Source organism: Propithecus coquereli, unplaced genomic scaffold (assembly GCF_000956105.1).
Source record: "Propithecus coquereli isolate 6110/MARCELLA unplaced genomic scaffold, Pcoq_1.0 Scaffold698, whole genome shotgun sequence".
In the NCBI taxonomy this organism is placed as follows: domain Eukaryota; kingdom Metazoa; phylum Chordata; class Mammalia; order Primates; family Indriidae; genus Propithecus; species Propithecus coquereli.
This window is the reverse complement of record NW_012153040.1, coordinates 488,734-506,752: the sequence shown is the minus strand read 5'-3', so window position 1 is coordinate 506,752 and position 18,019 is coordinate 488,734. Positions and strand designations below refer to the sequence as shown.

Sequence of the window (18,019 nt, the reverse complement as noted above, 5' to 3'; positions counted from 1 at the left end):
AACTCCTGAGCTCAAACAATCCGCCCGCCTCAGCCTCCCAGAGAGCTAGGATTACAGGCGTGAGCCACCGCGCCCGGTCAAAAACTACTTTTTAATAAAAGAATCAAAAAGTTTTCTCCCTTTAAGGTGAAAAGCACAAGTTAGCCAATTGATTGATACTGTATTCTATCTGGAACCACACTCTCTCTCAGATAATCATAATGAATTCATTTCTTCTACAAGTTAAAATGATTCCTAAGTAACTAATCTCTAAGTCTCTTCCAGCTGTAGACATCTGACTCTGTTACCCAGGCTGGATTGTAGTGACACAGTCACAGCTCTCTGCAGCCTCAAACTCCTGGGCTCAAGCGATCCTCCTTCCTCAGCCTCTTGAGTAGCTGGGACTACAGGCAGGCACCACATACCCAGCTAAGACTTCTGTTCTCATCATTCAATTATGAAAGTTATAATATAGTACCATTAGGTGGTCAATCTATCTTATTTAAAAACAGGCAGAAAAGGGAACATTGTTTTCAATGAATTAAATAGAATTAAACTGTGGTAATTTAGGGTTGTCACATCATGAGAAATCTAGAATATGTAAAGAGGAAATAGGACATTACATTAATCATTAAGGACTGTTCATAATCTTTAAGACTTGTCTCTGTTAATGAAAATGGGTCATCAACTATAATGCAAAAAAAACCCTGCACATCTAAATCGGACCTCTTTCCTGTCAATTTGTCCCTCATCTATTAGCCAATAATAAACTCAACATACTATTAAATTTTCAAATCATACTGTATATTCTGTTAAACTTATCTTTGAACTGATTTTTCTCTTCCATAAATTAAGTATTCTTTCCTTTCATAACAATTACATCTGAACACCACCCTACATTATCCTGTGAAAAAGCACTTCTCTGGTTACAATTTGTCTTTCTTTGGGTGATGACAAAGTTAAACATACGTCAGGGCACTAAACCACAAACTCTGCACTTATAATAATTAAGATAACACAGTACTGGCACAAGAATAAACCAAGAATTTTTCTAGACAGTTGAGTTACAGCCAAAGAAACAGTGCGGAAGACGTGGATTTTCCAGGAAATGGTCCTAGGTGAACCACATATTCACAAAGGGAGAAAAAAATGAATCCTTTTATCTTTTCTTTTCTTTTTTTTTTTTTTCCAGACAGAGTGTCACTGTCGCCTGGGCTAGAGTGCCGTGGAGTCAGCCTAGTTCACAGCAACCTCAAACTCCTGGGCTCAAGCGATCCTCCTGCCTCAGCCTCCCGAGTAGCTGGGAATACAGGCATGCAACACCATGCCTGGCTAGTTTTTTCTATTTTTAGTAGAGACGGGGTTTCACTCTTGTGCTTAGGCTAGTCTCAAACTCCTAACCTCAAGCAATCCTTCCAGAGTGCTAGGATTACAGGCATGAGCTACTGCACCCAGCCTAAAAATAAATCTTAAAATAAAGTCCAAGGTTTTCTAATTAAGACTCAAAATCCTGAATCATAAAACAAAAAACTGATCATTTGACTACATAAAAATAAAAATCTTAAAAATAAAAAAAATTTAGTTTAAAAAAGTTTTAAAAGTCTTTTGCATGGTCAAAAAAAACCCATCATAAGCAAAGTAAAAAAACGTGAAAAACTGGGAAAGTATACTTGCAATATCTCACAGATAAAGGGCAAAGATCCCTAAAACATAAAGAATTCTTAAAAATTGAGGGCAGAACCTATCTCTAAAAATAATTTTGAAAATTAGCCGGGCAGAGTGGAATGCAACTATAGTCCCAGTTACTCAGGAGGCTGAGGCAGTGAGTTATGAATCTGCCACTGCACTCCAGCCTGGGCAACAGAGCAAGATCCCTTCTCTAAAAAAAATAAGAGGGGAAAAAAAGAGGGAAAAAAGAAAAATGAGCAAAATGAATGAACAATCACACATAATCAATTCACACATACACACACAACTACAAGAAAAGAGGATCAACCTAACTGACAATAAGAGAAATGCAAATTAAGCAGCACCTGTTCCTCTCAGGCTGGCAACAGTGAAAAAGAATAACCACACATTCTCTCAGAAAGGTTATGGAGAAACAGGCACTCTCCTAAGCTGCTAGTGGAAGTGCACCTTGATATAAGCCTTACGAAAGGAATCAGGAAATATCTATCAAAGCTACATATGCATTTACCTTTTGCCTAGCAACTGAATTTCTAGCAATTGAACCTGAAGACACACCTCCAATAATACAAATCACACATTCACAATATTATTCACTGCAAAATATGGGTGCACCCTAAATGCCTATATACAGAAAAGTATACATAGTATACTTTAGTGAACACAATGAAGTATTAAACAGCTATAAAAAAGAATAAGACTGCTACAAATTGTTATGGAGAGATTTCCAGAATACATCAAGTGAAAATAAGCAAAGTACAAAAGAATATATTATGCCACCTTTTGTGTAAGAAAGGGGAAATATAAAAATATACATGTGTATCTGTGCATTTATGCAAATATAAACATAGGAAGGATAAACAAAAGCCAAATTGGCTGTTTACCTCCAGGCATGGGTGGGAACAGAGTAAGAAGGAATGGGGGAAGGGAGAGAGACTTCTCTGAATATACCTTCCCATGTAGTTCTGACTGTAGAGCCACATTAGTGTTTCACATACTCAAAATAAATAAATAAAATTTAAAAGGATAGGGGAAGCCCAGGACAGACTATGACAGGATCAAATGGACTTAACTGTACTTCAAATGAATAACACAAATTGAGTATCTTTACAGCACAGTATTTTGCCCCCAAATCCTCAAACTCACAAGCTAAAGACAAAAAAGCATGAACAAATACTGAATTCTAGTTGGTAGATTTGTATTTCACAGTGGTATGGGTGAATAATTCTCAAACTATTTTCTGTATACTCTAGGGTTGAGAAAATAAGTAAATATATAGAGATAATAGAAGCCAGGTTTCTCACTGTTGGGAGAAAGGGATACAATTATGGAATATAGAAAGTTTTTTGTTTTTTTTTTGAGACAGAGTCTCACTCTTTTGCCCGGGCTAGAGTGAGTGCCGTGGCGTCAGCCTAGCTCACAGCAACCTCAAACTCCTGGGCTCAAGCGATCCTTCTGCCTCAGCCTCCCGAGTAGCTGGGACTACAGGCATGCGCCACCATGCCCGGCTAGTTTTTTCTATATATTTTTAGTTGTCCAATTAATTTCTTTCTATTTTTAGTAGAGACAGGGTCTCGCTCTTGCTCAGGCTGGTTTCGAACTCCTGAGCTCAAACAATCCGCCCGCCTCGGCCTCCCAGAGAGCTAGGATTACAGGTGTGAGCCACCGCGCCCGGCCCACATACTGTTTTTTAAACGAGATGGGGTCTCAGTTGTTGCCCAGGCTGGAGTGCAGTGGTGCAATCCTAGCTCACTGCAGCCTCCAACTCCTGGGCTCAAGGGACCCTCCTCCTGCAGTCTACTTAGTAGCTGGTGCTATCAGTGTGCCACCAACTCATACTCTTTAATACATAGACAGATACAGAAGCTGATACAGATACGTACAGGTGTGTGTATGCAAGTTGGTACGTGTTTCCCAAAAGCAAAGAGCGCACCTAACTTCCAGATCTTGGTTTTTAAGTACCATCTTCTACTAAAAGGAACAAAGCCTCCTTGAAGAAATGGCTGATTCTAGGGCTGGGGCTGGAAAAGGACAAAACTTATTGTGCCACAAATTAAGGAAGTGCTCAAAGAATAATAGAAATATGTCAAAAGAAAAACACAGGAGCCAGCTTGAAGGGGCTCCCACTGTCTAAATCAGGGACAATCCGAGCATCAAAATAAATCATCCTAGCCAGGTATGATCGAGCGCCTATCGTCGCAGCTACTCAGGATGACGCAAAAGCAATGTTAAGCTCAGGAGTTCAAGGCGCCAGCCTGGGTAACACAGGGAGACCCCAAGGCATTCTTCTGGGAAGAAGCGATCAATCAATTGACAGGCGGATAAAATGATTCATAGCCTACCGAATAGGAATCCATGAGTCCACAATAACATGAATGAATGAGGCCAGCCTGAGCAAGGATAAGACCCCATTTCTACAAAAAAACAGAAAAACTAGCCAGGCATGGTGGTACACACGCCGATAGTGCCTGTAGTCTCAGCTACTCGGGAGGCTGAGGCAGGAGGATGGCTTGAGCCAGGAGTTTGAGGTTGCAGTGAGGTATGATAATGCCACTGCGGCACTCTAGCCTAGGTGACAGAATGAGACCCTATCTCAAAAAAAAAAAAAGGAACATGGTAATGTGACAGTGAAGAAACCTAGCCTACACCACCTTAACCAAAGCAAGTTAACAACCCCAGTGACAGAACAGATGGAAGCCATGTGTTTCCAGAAATGCTGCACCAAGGACACTGCTTCTGTGGTATTCCTGCCCAAAATACATAGCCCAAACCTAATCACAAGGAAACACTGACAAACCCAAATTTGGAAGGCAGTCTATCAAATAACTGCCTTGCACTCTTTAGCCATGTCAAAGTCATAAAAGACAAAGACTGAGGAACTAATCCAAATTTAAGGAGAATGAAGAGCACAACAACTAAATGTAACACATGACGCTGGCTGGATCCTGGACCAGAAAAACACTTTTTTCTCTTTTGCAAAATAGACATTAGCACGATTGGCGAAATTTAATTAAAGTTTACACCTTGGATACTAGCATTGTATCAACATCGATTTCCTGATTTTGTATTTGTACTATGGTTATAAAAGAGAATGTCCTTGTTTTTCAGGAAATACACACTGAAGTGTTCAGCAGTAAGAGAGCATTGCCTACAATTTACACTCAAACAGCTCAAGAAAAAAGTGTGTGTGTGTAAATGCATATATAAGGAAACGATAAAGTAATCATGATAAAAGGTTAAAATGTAGGAAGTCTTGGTAAAAAGTATACTGGATAATTCTTTGTATGTATCCTTCTTCTTTTCTGTAAATCTAAAATTATTTCAAACTAAAAAGCTTTTAAAAAATTAATTCCAGATAGACTGAGGATCTAAATATGAAATGTAACAAAAATACTTCTGGAAAAAAATATAGGGGCCTATCTTCCTGGCCTGGGAATAGGTTAAGATTTCTTAAACAAAACACACACACATAAAAAACCCCTAAAGTAAAGATTAAAAATTGGACTACAATGAAATAACTTCTGCTCATCAAAAGATACCGTTAAAGGAGTAGAAAAAGAAGGCAAAGCAGGAGAATACATGCGCGGCGTGTATAAATGACAGAGGGCTCACAACTAGAAGTAAAGAACTACAAATCAGTACAAAAAGACATCGCACCCGCCCACACCCATTAGGGCGGCTACTATTAAAGAATAAAATACCAAGTGCTGTCAAGGATGCAGAGAAACTGGAACCCTTCTGTACTGTCCATGGGAATGCAAAATTGCACAGCCACTGTGGGAAACAGCATGGCAGTTCCTCAAAGAATTAAAAACAGAATTACCATATGATCTAGCAATTCCACCTCTCAGTGTATACCAGAAAGAATTCAAAGCAGGGCCTTGAAAAGAAACTTGCACACCCATGTTCACAGCAGCATTATTCAGAACAGCCACAAGGCAGGAGCAACCCAAGTGCCCACTGATGGATGAATGAATAAACAAATAGGGCATATAACGTGAAATGAAATATTATTGAACCTTAAAGAGGAAGGAAATTCTGAGAAATACTACAACATGGACGAACCTTGAGGACATGATGCTAAGTGAAATAAGCCAGTCACAAAAAGACAAATACCATAAGATTCCATTTAGATGAGGTACCTAGAGCAGTAAAATTCATAGAGACAGAAAGTTAGAATGGTGGTTGCCAGGGGCTACCGAGAGGGGGGAATGGGAAGTTATTATGTAACGGGTACAGAGTTTCATTTTAGCAAGATGATAAATTCTAGAGATGGATGGTGGCGATGGCTGCACAGCAATGTGAATGTATTTAATAGCACCGAACTGCACGCTTAAAAATGGTTAAGATAGAGCCAGTGCAGTGGCTCACGCCTGCAATCTCAGCACTTTGGGAAGCTGAAGCAGGATTGCTTGAGGTCAGGAGTTTGAGACCAGCCTGAGCAACATAGTGAGACCCCATCTCTACAAAAAACAGAAAAATTAGCCAGGCATGGTGTCACACACCTGTAGTCCCAGCTACTTGGGAGACTGAGGCAGGAGAATCGCTTGAGCCTAGGAGTTTGAGGTTGCAGTGACCTATGATGACTCTACTGCACTCTAGCCCAGACAACAGGGCAAGATCCTATCTCAAAAAAAAAAAAAAAAAAAGGAAACAAGACACACATAAAAAGAACATAGTATGTGATTACATTTCTATAAAGATCAAAAACTGGCAAAATTAATCTCTGGCACTAAAGTTAGGACGGTAGCTACTTTTGGGGAAGACGGGAAGGGCAGTGACTAATTGGGGGCACGAGGGAAGCTTCTGAGGGGCAGGTATGTTCTGTTTCTTGACCTGGGTGGTGGCTGCAGATCATGTTCACTTGGTAGTGATTCACTAAGCTCAACACCTATGATTTGTGAATTTCTCTGTATGTATGCTTTACTTCAACAAAAAAGTAAAAATGAATCAAAAAACTCCACACTTTCCAATTTGCCTTTTACACTAAGCTACTTGTAGGCTCTCTGCTGTTTCCCTGTTTCTTTGAATTTTTGCTACAAAATTCTGTAAACACATGTTAGTTCCCACACATAGACATCCCCCATCAGCAAGAGTTAAAAAAACAAGAAATTGATGATGGAACAAATTTTTAGCCTACTTTTTAATAACAGATACAAAATCATTTGGTGCAAATCATTTGGTGAAAACATTCCAGATACAAATAATGACATACTACAACCAAAGTACACATGCCTTTCAAGGCCAAGTCCAATTTCATAGTCTGAATCTTTATCTCAAACGTTAAGATTAGTTTTCAAATTTTACCTTTCAAGTTTCAGAGGTAGATTGCTCATACTGTAAACTAACTTTTGCACTGCCCGGGTATGATCACAAATAATCATTGACAGTTATCGATTATTTAGATTCTAACTGAAGTTTATTAATTCTAATCTATCAATTTTTAGAAAAAAGTGTTCTCAGTATAATGAAAAAGTGCATGATTTCTACAAGCACTAATCATGAACACCCGAAGAATGTGAATGCTGCGAAGTGCAGGCATGGAGCAGGCCATCTCTACGTGGAAAATAAGCCTTTCCACTGGCTGTGACAAAAGAAACTTAACCATACAAAGGCCCCAAGCCAGATGTCACAGCTCCTGACAAGAGTGGGAATAATGTCCCCAAAACTTAGTGTGAACAGAAGTAGTACTTTGTTTGGTATTTACAAAAGTTCCAATCAGCAGTAAGTGCTCTGGATCAAAGGGCCCTTCTCTCTAACCCTCAACTAGATCCATCCTCAAACAATATTTGAAACGAGAGAGGTAAAGAAATGCATATCCCCATGCCCAGCTACTGTAAGAAAAATGTCATGAGAATACTGTACAGCCACAGATACACAGGTGTGGGTGTCCACACATGAATCAGTATGTGTACCAGATGTCTAAATAATTAAGCCAAACACTTTATTCATCTGGTTAATCATCAATGCTCCATCATAGTTATAGGAATTCAAGTTGTGGGAGGCATTTGTGTGCCAGAGAAGCACCATAAAATATGAAAACTTAGAAAAATAAAATATGACTTAAGTTTGACAAAGCCCTTTAATGTTTTTAATTTTTCTGTCCATTTTCACTATTTTCTCCTTTCCTTCTGTCTCTTCTTACTTTTATCTCTATTCAATGACTTCTTCCTTCTCTGTTAAGTGAAAGCAACTGCTCCAGTAGAGGCAAAGTGTTCCCAAATAGCTCCACCTCTTCTCTGACCCTCGCCACCACCCCCCGACATACAATGTTTAAACAAACTTGCCAAGGCAGCTAAAGCTATGGACAGCTGGCATGCACTGGCAAGAGCAGGCAAACAGTTCTGCTTTACAATGGAAAAGTAAGTACTCACTGTTGAAGACCAAACCACCAGCCCCTCCAGATCCAAGCCTTAGAAGAGCTGACCTGCCTGTTCAGTGCACTCTCCATAGTGAACCTTCAAAGACACTGCCTGCCACTGGCAACAGAAAGCAGGCAGCAGAGCACATCCAATGCCAATGTTTCAACCTGTTCTTCCAGTCACATAAATAACAGGTCACCCAGTCACACAGACACGATACTCCAAAGACAGCTCCAGTAACTGAGTAACCAGTTAGGTCAGAAAATGCCGCCTGTCTTATTCCAAAGAACAGTAGCACTGTCACCAAGGAAGTAATTCAGGGTGTTCACTCAGACTAATGGAAGCAGGGCAAGGGTCTACTCCTGGTACCATCCTCCAGGCCACAAGATGACACCCCAGCAACTCATCAGAGCTGTACAAGGAGAAAATCTGGGGGCATCCCCAAGACCATCAGCCCATGGAATAAGTATGGGTTTAGTTTTGACAACCTTGAAATAGGAAGACCATTATTTCCTGCTAGATCTTTCAACACATAGAAGGAAGTCCCTCATCAGCTGTTCCGCTGAGGTGTCTCTTAAAATAATTAAGCCATGATCTATCAAGGCCATGCCTGGACAAAAGAATTTTGAACAGATCATGTTTCTAGTCATGCTTGGTTTCTCTATATCAGACTAACTGAAACTCCCTCCTGGTTTTCTGCATAGAGTCAAAGTTTCTACCCCAACACCACAACCCTAGAGCAAACAAGCAAAGAGCAAATGAATTCTGGCCCAAGAAAGGCTGGAAGAAAATGACTATGTGAATCTCTGCAATGATGTTTAAGACTTTAGTGCACATATAGTAATAACATTCATCGGGTGTCGGGCAGATGGGAGGGGGGAGGAGGGGATGGGTATGGTGTGCACCATCTGGGGGATGGACACGCTTGAAGCTCTGACTTGGACTGGGCAAGGCAATATACGTAACCTAAGCATTTGTACCCCCATAATATGCTGAAATTAAAAAAAAAAAAAAGACTTGACCAGCAAAAAAATGGCCTGGAGTGATCTTGTCCCTTGGATGGCCCAAACCAACACAGACATTAAGAATACCTCGTAAGACAACTGTCACATTCAGGAATCAATCCTGGGCCTGAGAACAGCTTCTAGAGCTAATCAGTCAAAATGCTACTACCTGCCATTTACTAATAAGCACTTGCTGTGTACCAGACCCTGTGCTACCACTTTCACATATTCCCTCATTTAATCTAACCACAGCCCTGTGAAGCAGGTACTGAGCCCAGGTCTGTCTGCCCCAAAGCCCGTGGTCTCATTAACTATTATCCTATACTAACAAGAACTAAAGAACTAAACTGCTTCTAAAGGAATGTAAAGAAAATTCATTATGCACTTATTAAATTAACATCACTCAATTTTAACTAGAATTAATACTGGATCAGCTGCCGGAAGCAGAACAGCACTTCACAGTGTGTAAGGGGAAGGGAAAGACTAAAAACACCTGTCTAGGGGTCACAGCAGAGCTACTGCTGGTCATTCTACAGCTCTTTTCATAAAACCTTCCTGGGCTAGAAACAGTATCTTCCTACCCGAAACTGTTCACACTGCTTTACTGCTCTCCCAGGGCATCTGACAGTTATGCGTGTTTATGCCTCACCTCCACCCTTCACTCCACAAGTTCCTTGAAGGCGGACTCTACCTCCAGCTTGCCCGAGCACAACACCCTGTACAAGGCTCAATTATTTGTTTCACAAGTAAGCCTATTGTTTGGTTCCATTCATAGAGACAGACCAAAAACACCAATTAAGTCCGCCTCACCGTAAAGCTCTCTTCAAAGGCTATGTGTTCCCAGCACCAGTAGAGGGCACACCCTGAATGATGTTCATTCACTAGACTAAACATATTAAAATTCACTCCTCCTATAATCCACTGCATATTCAAACATCGCCACGTTAATACCTTTGACAATGACGCTGCTGTTCCAGGTTTTACAAGTTTGCCTCCTGTAGATGCTGAAGAACTGTTTTCAGTTTTAATTTTTTCTACCGTTTGCGTTTTACTTATCCCAGACACTCTAGGCACTGAGCCAGCACTCCTGCTTGCTTTCTTCATTCTGGGCTGCCTCTTCGTGATGCATTTACAAGCAAATCTGTGGAGAAAAATGGCAGTAGACTGAGAACAAAACTGGAAGAAAGCTTTTTTTCTTAAAACATTTAGAAATTTGTTTTAGAAGAATTTTGCCATGTGATAAAATTGTTTGAAACCTAGATGTCACTTCAGAAAATAAAAGTTGAAAAATTCTTAGACTTGCTAATCAGGCTTCCTCCTTGTGTATTATTACCAATATAAAATTATTTTGTACATTCTAATTCCTTTAGTAAAAAGAATATCCTAGATCTCTAACAGAAATGATTAAATATAACACAGTGTACATTATCTTCAGCATTTAATAAAGCATAATCATCCTAGCATTTGGGAATTAGATATCTTCAGGTATCTAAGGGTGATCCTACTTTCCAAATTATCCAGCAAAACCCTAATTTCGTTTCTTTTTTTTTTTGAGACAGAGTCTCACTCTCTTGCCTGGGCTAGAGTGCCATGGTGTCAGCAACCTCAAACTCCTGGGCTCAAGCGATCCTCCTGCCTCAGCCTCCCGGGTAGCTGGGACTACAGGCATGCGCCACCATGCATGTAACTTTTTCTATTTTTAGTTGTTTGGCTGATTTCTTTCTATTTATACTAGAGACAGGGTCTTGCTCTTGCTCAGGCTGGTCTCAAACTCCTGAGCTCAAGTAATCCTCCCACCTTGGCCTCCCAGAGTGCTAGGATTACAGGCGTGAGCCTCCACGCCCGGCCCTAATTTCAAATATTTGCTGTGATATCCCTACATAAACCAGCAGAATATCCCAGAAATCCCAGCGTTCAGGATCTAAACCCATTTCCCAGCATACTTCTTTTATCGAGAGGCAGCATAGAAATCCTTCATCAAAATATTAGCCCCAATTTTTGGTTCAGAAAATAAAGTAACTCTATATACCTATAAGGAATATGACAACAATTCTTCCACCTAAGTGGTACATGCTTGATTTCATAACTAAGAGGACTTAGAAAAACACTGGCGGCACACAAAGCTGAAGTCAGATAAGCTCTTAAACATACATTTGTTAACTGAGCTAGAAAAGCAGTCTTATAATAATATCATGTTTGGAAAGACACCATGGATTATTTCGGGTAGAGTAATGCAATTACCAAAAATGAAAACCTATCTTGAAGGTAAGGAGGTTTACATATGATGACTCTGAGAAACCATGTTAGGCACAAAAAGAGGTCAAGTCTATTTTATGAAGATTTCTACATATAAACGAAAATGGAATAACCTTTTGGAAAAAGAAAAGGCTCATTCCAATAGCCTTACTGAATATTTTACCCAGACTGCGCTTGAACACTCCAGATTTATCTTGCCTTGACATAATACAAACTATACCGATCGGCTTGGTGGCAGGAACAGTGAGACAGGGTGAGGGGGCTCTGCCTCACCCGCAACATGAGAAGGCCTTGGAGAAAAAGAACACTGTCACTATCCTCAATCAAAATACAACAAAAGCTCAGAGACTCTTTTCTAGCTTTCCCCCAGCTTCCTGGTTACTCCTTACAGAAAGCGCTGTGTATGGTAATCATCGAATTACCTATCCACTCTTAACCCTTTTGCTTTCCACTTTCCTGATCCAGCTCTGCCTAGAGTAAGTGCTCCCTCTAGTTCAGCTCTACCATCTATCTCCTACCCCTCCAGAGGATACTGAAAATGACGAAGATACATTGTAGCGTCCCATGACAGGTATAATATAGTTATACTGATCCCTGCTACCCAGCAGTGTATGCTTTTCTCACCTAAAATTAAGGCATTAGATAGACTGGATCCATTCACTAACTCCAGGTACTACAGAAAAAACAAATCAAAGCCTACCACCCTTTTCTTCCACTTCTCATTTTTTAGCTTCTCTTTTCTATGTCTTATGTCTTGTAAATGGCTTCCCAAAGTTTCTTTCTTCTCATCTCCAAATTCCACACCTACACTACTTTCTACTACACCACTCAGACTCTACCATTCTCAGCCAATTCTTCCAGCCCCTGTCAAATCAACATTTTATAGCCCAGCACTATCTGACAGAACTTCCTGCAATGATTAACATGTTCTATATATCTATCTGTGTTAATATGGTAGCCCCTGGCCACTTGTGGCTAGTAAGCAGTTAAAATGTGGCCAGTGTGTCTGAGGAACTGAATTTTAAATTTTATTTAGCTTAAAATTGCATGTGGTTGGTGACTACCTCACTGGACACTACAAGACTGTTCCTTTCCTGCTGTCTCCGTTCCAGAAATAAAATCTAATTAACTACTACTTCACACCCACCAGAATGGCTATAATCAAAAAGATAAATATTAATAGTAACAAGTGTGGAGGATGTAGAGTAACTGGAACCCTCATACACTGCTGGAGGGGATGTGAAATCGTACAGCCGCTTTGGAAAAAAACAGTATGGTAGTTCCTCAAATGGTTAAACAGAAGTCACCACATGATCCAGCAATTCCACTCCTGGATATATACCCAAGAGAAATGAAAATATTTGTCCACACAAAAACTTATGCACAAATGATCATAGGAGCATTATTCATAATACCCCAAAATGTAAACAACCCAAACAACTCCCTCAAATTCTCCCAATTAAACTACAACAGAGTCCTGTTAGCATTTAAATTACTTTTTACTTACTGGCATATATTTGTTACTGGATATATGTTATCTTATAGTTCTGTTTACATGATTTCTGCATAATAAATAACTGTTTCAATTCCAAGTGCTCATCAACTGATGGGTGAATAAACAAATGTGGTATATCCCTCCAATGGAATATTATTTGGCCATAAAAAGGAATTAAGTACTGATACGTCTTATAACATGGACAAACCCTGAAAGCATTATACAGACGACCCCCAACTTATGATTTTTTGACCTTATGATGGTATGAAAATGATAGGCATTCAGTAGAAACTGTACTTCGAGTACCCATCCGATCATTCTGTTTTTTTCACTGTCAGTATAGTAGTCAATAAATCACATGACATATTCAACACTTTATTATAAATAGGCTTGGTGTTAGATGATTTTATCCAACTGTAGGCTAATGTAACTGTTCCGAACATGTTTAAGATAGGCAAGGCTAAACTATGATGTCTGGTAAGTTAGATGTATTAAATGCATTTTCAACTTATGACATTTTCAATTTATGATGGATTTATCGGGATGTAACCCCATCTTAAATAATGGAGCATCTATACCAAATAAAAGAAGCCAGACACAAAAGATCACATATTATATGATTCCATGTATATGAATCATCTAGACTAGGCAAATCCAGAGAGAGAGAAAGCAGATTAGTGATTGCCAGGGCTTAGGGGTAGGGAGGATACAGACTGACTGCTAAACAGGTACAGGGTTTCTTTTTGGGATGATGCAAAGTTCTAGAATTAAATTGTGGTGATAGTTGCACAGTCCCGTGAATATACCAAAAACCACTAAGTTTTACACTTAAATAGGTGAACTGTATGGTGTACGAATTATATCTCAATAAAGCTGTAATTTTTTTAAAAAAACAACTTAATGAATAACATCAAACAAGGACCTCTGGAAAATAGATCCCAACACTGTAAAATATCTGATAAGGAGAAAGAGTATGGTTTTGTAGAGGTCCTAGGAGACAGGAGGCACAGCTGGGTGCAGTGGCTCACACCTATAGTACCAGCACTCTGGGAGGCTGAAGTGGGAGGATCACTTGAGCCCAGGAGTTCAAGGCTGCAGTGAGCTATGATGACACCACTGCACTCCAGCCCAGGCAATGGAGTGAGATCCCATCTCAAAATAAAAAAAAAAATTTTTTTTTAATAAAACATAAAAAAAAAATCACGGCCAAAGCTTTAAAGATGCTGAGATGCAGCCTGGTCAAGGTACCTGGCAGCTTGAGATCTCTCAGACCATGGTTCTCAACCACACCAGACGCAAAACCCCCTTTCTCTAAAAGCTATTTAAAACACACCTTTATTATCCTGAAATTAAATTCAGAAATAACCTATTTATTTTATATATATTCAAAAAATATCTACATAACATGGCAACTATAATATAAAGATAAAGGTAACTTATAATAAAATAAATATAAATTTCAATATGTGAATTTTCAGACAGGACTATATTAGGAATAAAATAGTCAGAAATTCGTATCTCTCAGTTGAATCGCTGTGAATCTATAGCTACAAGTATTCTTCACTTGGGCATGTGGTTCTGGCAACTTAGAGACCATACTGTCTATCACGGATGCTATCAATAATGTGATTTTCTAAAAAGGTGAACCACTCTTAGTGTGATGGTTAATTTCATGTATCAACTTGACTGAGCGATGGGGTGCCCAGACATTTGGTCATACGTTATTCCGGGTGTGTCTGTGAGGGTGTTTCTAGATCATGTTAACATTTTAATCAGTGGACTCAGTAGAACAGACTAACCTCCTTAATGTCAGTGAATTCACCCTACCAACTAAAGACCAGACTAGAAAAGGCTAAGAGGGAACTCCTCCTGCCTGACTGCCGAGCTGGCGCATCATCTTTTCTTGCAGCCAGACTCAAATGGAAACACCGGTTTTCCTTGGGTCTGAAGCCTGCCGGATGCTGGATTTCAGACAACTTATACCATCGACTCTCCTGGTTCTCATGCCTTAAGACTCAGACTGGAACTACGTCATCAGCTCTCCTGGGTCTCTAGCTTGCCAACTGCAGATCTTGTGACTTCTCAGCCTTCATAACTTCATGAGCAATTCCTTACAATAAATCTCTTTTAATATAGTATTCCCCTCTTATCCAGGGGAGCATCCCCCACAGCGGATGCCTGAAACCAAAGATGGCATCAAGCGCTATATACGCTATGTTTTTTCCTATACATACAGATGCTCCTTGACTTACAATGGGGTTACGTCCTAATAAGCTCATCGTAAGTTGAAAATGCATTTAATACATCTAACCCACCGAACATCATAGCTTAGCCTACCTTAAACATGTTCAGAACACATACATTAGCCTACAGTTGGACAAAATCATCTAACGCCAAGCCTATTTTATAAGAAAGTGTTGAATATCTCATGTAATTTATTGAATACCGTACGTTCTGTCAAAATTGCAATGGTTTCGTACCATGGGTCGAAAAATCTTAAATTACACCACAAGTAAGTCAGGGAATATCTGTAGATACCTAAGTTAAATATATAAATTGAGACAGTAACAGATTAACAACAACTAAGAATAAAATAGAACAATTGTAACAATTTGCCAGAATCACTACTCCTACACTTTGGGGCCATCATTAAATAAAATAAGGGTTACTTGAACACAAGGACTGTGATACCAGACAGCTGATCTGATAACCAAGACAGCTACTAAGTGACTAACAGGCAGGCAGCATATACAGCCTGGATACACTGGACAAAGGACTCATGTCCCAGGCCAGACAGAACAGGACAGTGTTGAGATTTCACACAATATTCAGAACAGCCCGCCATTTAAAAGTTCATTTCTGGAATTTTCCATTCAATATTTTCAGACCGTGGTTGACCACAAGTAACTAAAACCACAGAAAGTGAAACTGTAGATAAGGGAGGAATGCTATATACTCTATAGAAGTCTTCTACATATATTCTCCAGAGAAACAGAACTAATAGGATATATAGGATATAATCATATATATTAGTTATATATATGATACATGTTACATACATTATTGGTTCTGTTTCTTGTGAGGACCCAAATACACTTGGTAAAACTAAGACATTCCCCTCAATGTCTAAAGTAATTCCATTCCGTGAAAATTCCATTTATAACAAAATTACATTTTGAAAAAATGCTTTGTTTATGTAAAATGCAATTAGATTCTAGGTTCAGTCTTAAAACAGTTTTTTCTATGTACATAAATTATTCAGCAAGATATTCTAAAGCTGTGCAGGTCACAGGAAAAATTCTATTTTGCAGAACTGCTACTGCATTGAGTCTAGAATTCCATGGCCACTACCTATTAAATGCCAATAGCGTCTACCAACCACTGAGACAATCAAAAATGCTTCCACGAATTTCTACAATGACCTCTATTAAGAGCAAGGATCATAAAAAACGGATTATAATTCACCACTAGATCTTGGGCCCCCCACCTGGCCAAGATTCTTCCCTAGAGCCAGCCCCACTGGCTGAGAGCTGAGCTGAGAGATTGCAGAGTCGGGAAATGACACACACAATTCACAGCACTTCCAGTGTCCAAACGATGAAAAGGAGGTGTCGTAGATGTTAGCACCAGCCCTTCCCCAATCGTGCTCAAGGGTGTCATTTCAGCACCCATCACTTCCTCCAGTCCAGCGAAGCTGAGGTTTGAGGGTAATAAAAAGTAGCACTCAGGCTGGTCGCAGTGGCTCAAGCCTGTAATCCTAGCACTTCGGGAGGCTGAGGCAGGAGGATCGCTTGAGGTCAGGAGTTTGAGACCAGCCTGAGGAACACAGCAAGACCCCATCTCTACGAAAAATTAGCTGGGTGTCGTGGTGCATACCCACAGTCCCAGCTACTTGGGAGGCTGAGACTAGAGGATCACTTGAGCCTCTAGGTGCTAAGAATAATCTCAAACTACAATAATCCATGAATTATGTCACATATATTTGTCAAATAGCATTTCTTAAAAACATCAAAATAGATGCACTGCTCCCAAATGAGAGGGCAAAGCACTAAAGGCCTTGAGCCTCTCCCAGGTGACAGGCATCACGCCCCATCCACGCAGTACTCATTTACTGAACCCTCACAAGAGCCCATGTGGGCAGTATAGGTGAAGGAATTGAGATCAGAAAGTATAAGTAACTCTCTCTGGGTCAACTATCCTTTAGGGACAATTGTCTGAATCCAAACCCCACTCCACTTCTGCCACTCCGTGTGGCTTCCAATGAACCTACATACGAGAAGAACTTCCTTAGGAAGGTGAGATTTTGATCTCAGTGAGTATTTCACAAGATATAAACAAACTGTAACAACACTAAAACTATTAATATACAGCTCCTTCTAGATTTATCCACTTGCCCTATGGGTCAGTGCTGGTATTCTTAATCAAAATTTTTCATTTTGAAGGTACTAAGTACCAGGTCATCTCACATAAAATCTACCTATTTTAGAGCAAAAAATCTGCAGCCAGGTCTAGATCAGTGTGGATTAAGTTAGAGCTATAAAAATAAAATTCTTAGCTATAATCATATTAATTTATAGATACCTGTTACTTTTTTATTTAAAATAATTATTTGTTAGGCTTGAGTAGAGACACAAACTGCTCTCATTACAGAAGTAAACCCTGCATTTTCGTAGGCCGCAGTCTGGGTGGCCAAAACACTAAGCAGGCTGTCCCAGTGCTCCGGGCTTCTCAGGACAGGATTTACAGCTCTGGGAGCTCTGCCTACAGCTAATTACACACCCACAGCCACACAGGAAGCTCCAGAGTTTCCTTTACATCTACAAGGAGATCATATAATTAAAACCTACTGACGAAAATAAACAAAGGGCTCTCTCTTTCCTTCCATATATAGTAGATAAAACATCATTTAAAAATCAACTCACAGATTCTTGGAGGCCGTTTATAGGAAATCTCATGAGCAATATCACTGACAAAAAAGTCGTCTTCTAGTTACAAGGATCTACTGCTAGAGGATCTGACTACCAAAAAGTTGTGAGGCCGGGTGCAGGAGCTCACACCTGTAATCCCAGCACTTTAGGGGGCCAACGCAGGAGGATCGCTTGAGGCCAGGAGTTTGTGACCAGCCTGGGCAACATAGCAAGACCTCAGCTCTACAAAAAATAGAAAAAAAATTAGTTGGGTGTGGTGGTGCATGCATGTGATCCTAGTTACTAAGGAGGCTGAGGTGGGAGGAACAT

General features: G+C 39.9%; 1 protein-coding gene across 2 annotated transcripts in view; it reads right to left on the bottom strand.

Moving 5' to 3' along the window:
• The window catches only part of SPECC1L (sperm antigen with calponin homology and coiled-coil domains 1-like), a 150,110-nt gene that overhangs the window by 92,372 nt on the left and 39,719 nt on the right, over positions 1-18,019 (bottom strand). Inside the window, exon 1 of one of the 2 annotated variants that reach the window (XR_001138164.1) lies at positions 9,983-10,166. Coding sequence is in view for 1 of the 2 variants with exons in the window: in XM_012661007.1 (XP_012516461.1) it covers positions 9,983-10,135 (153 nt within the window). In the remaining variant the exon portion in view is untranslated. Of the gene's footprint in view, positions 1-9,982; positions 10,173-18,019 lie in introns of those variants that run through there. The other variant, XM_012661007.1, reaches the window with a different exon arrangement.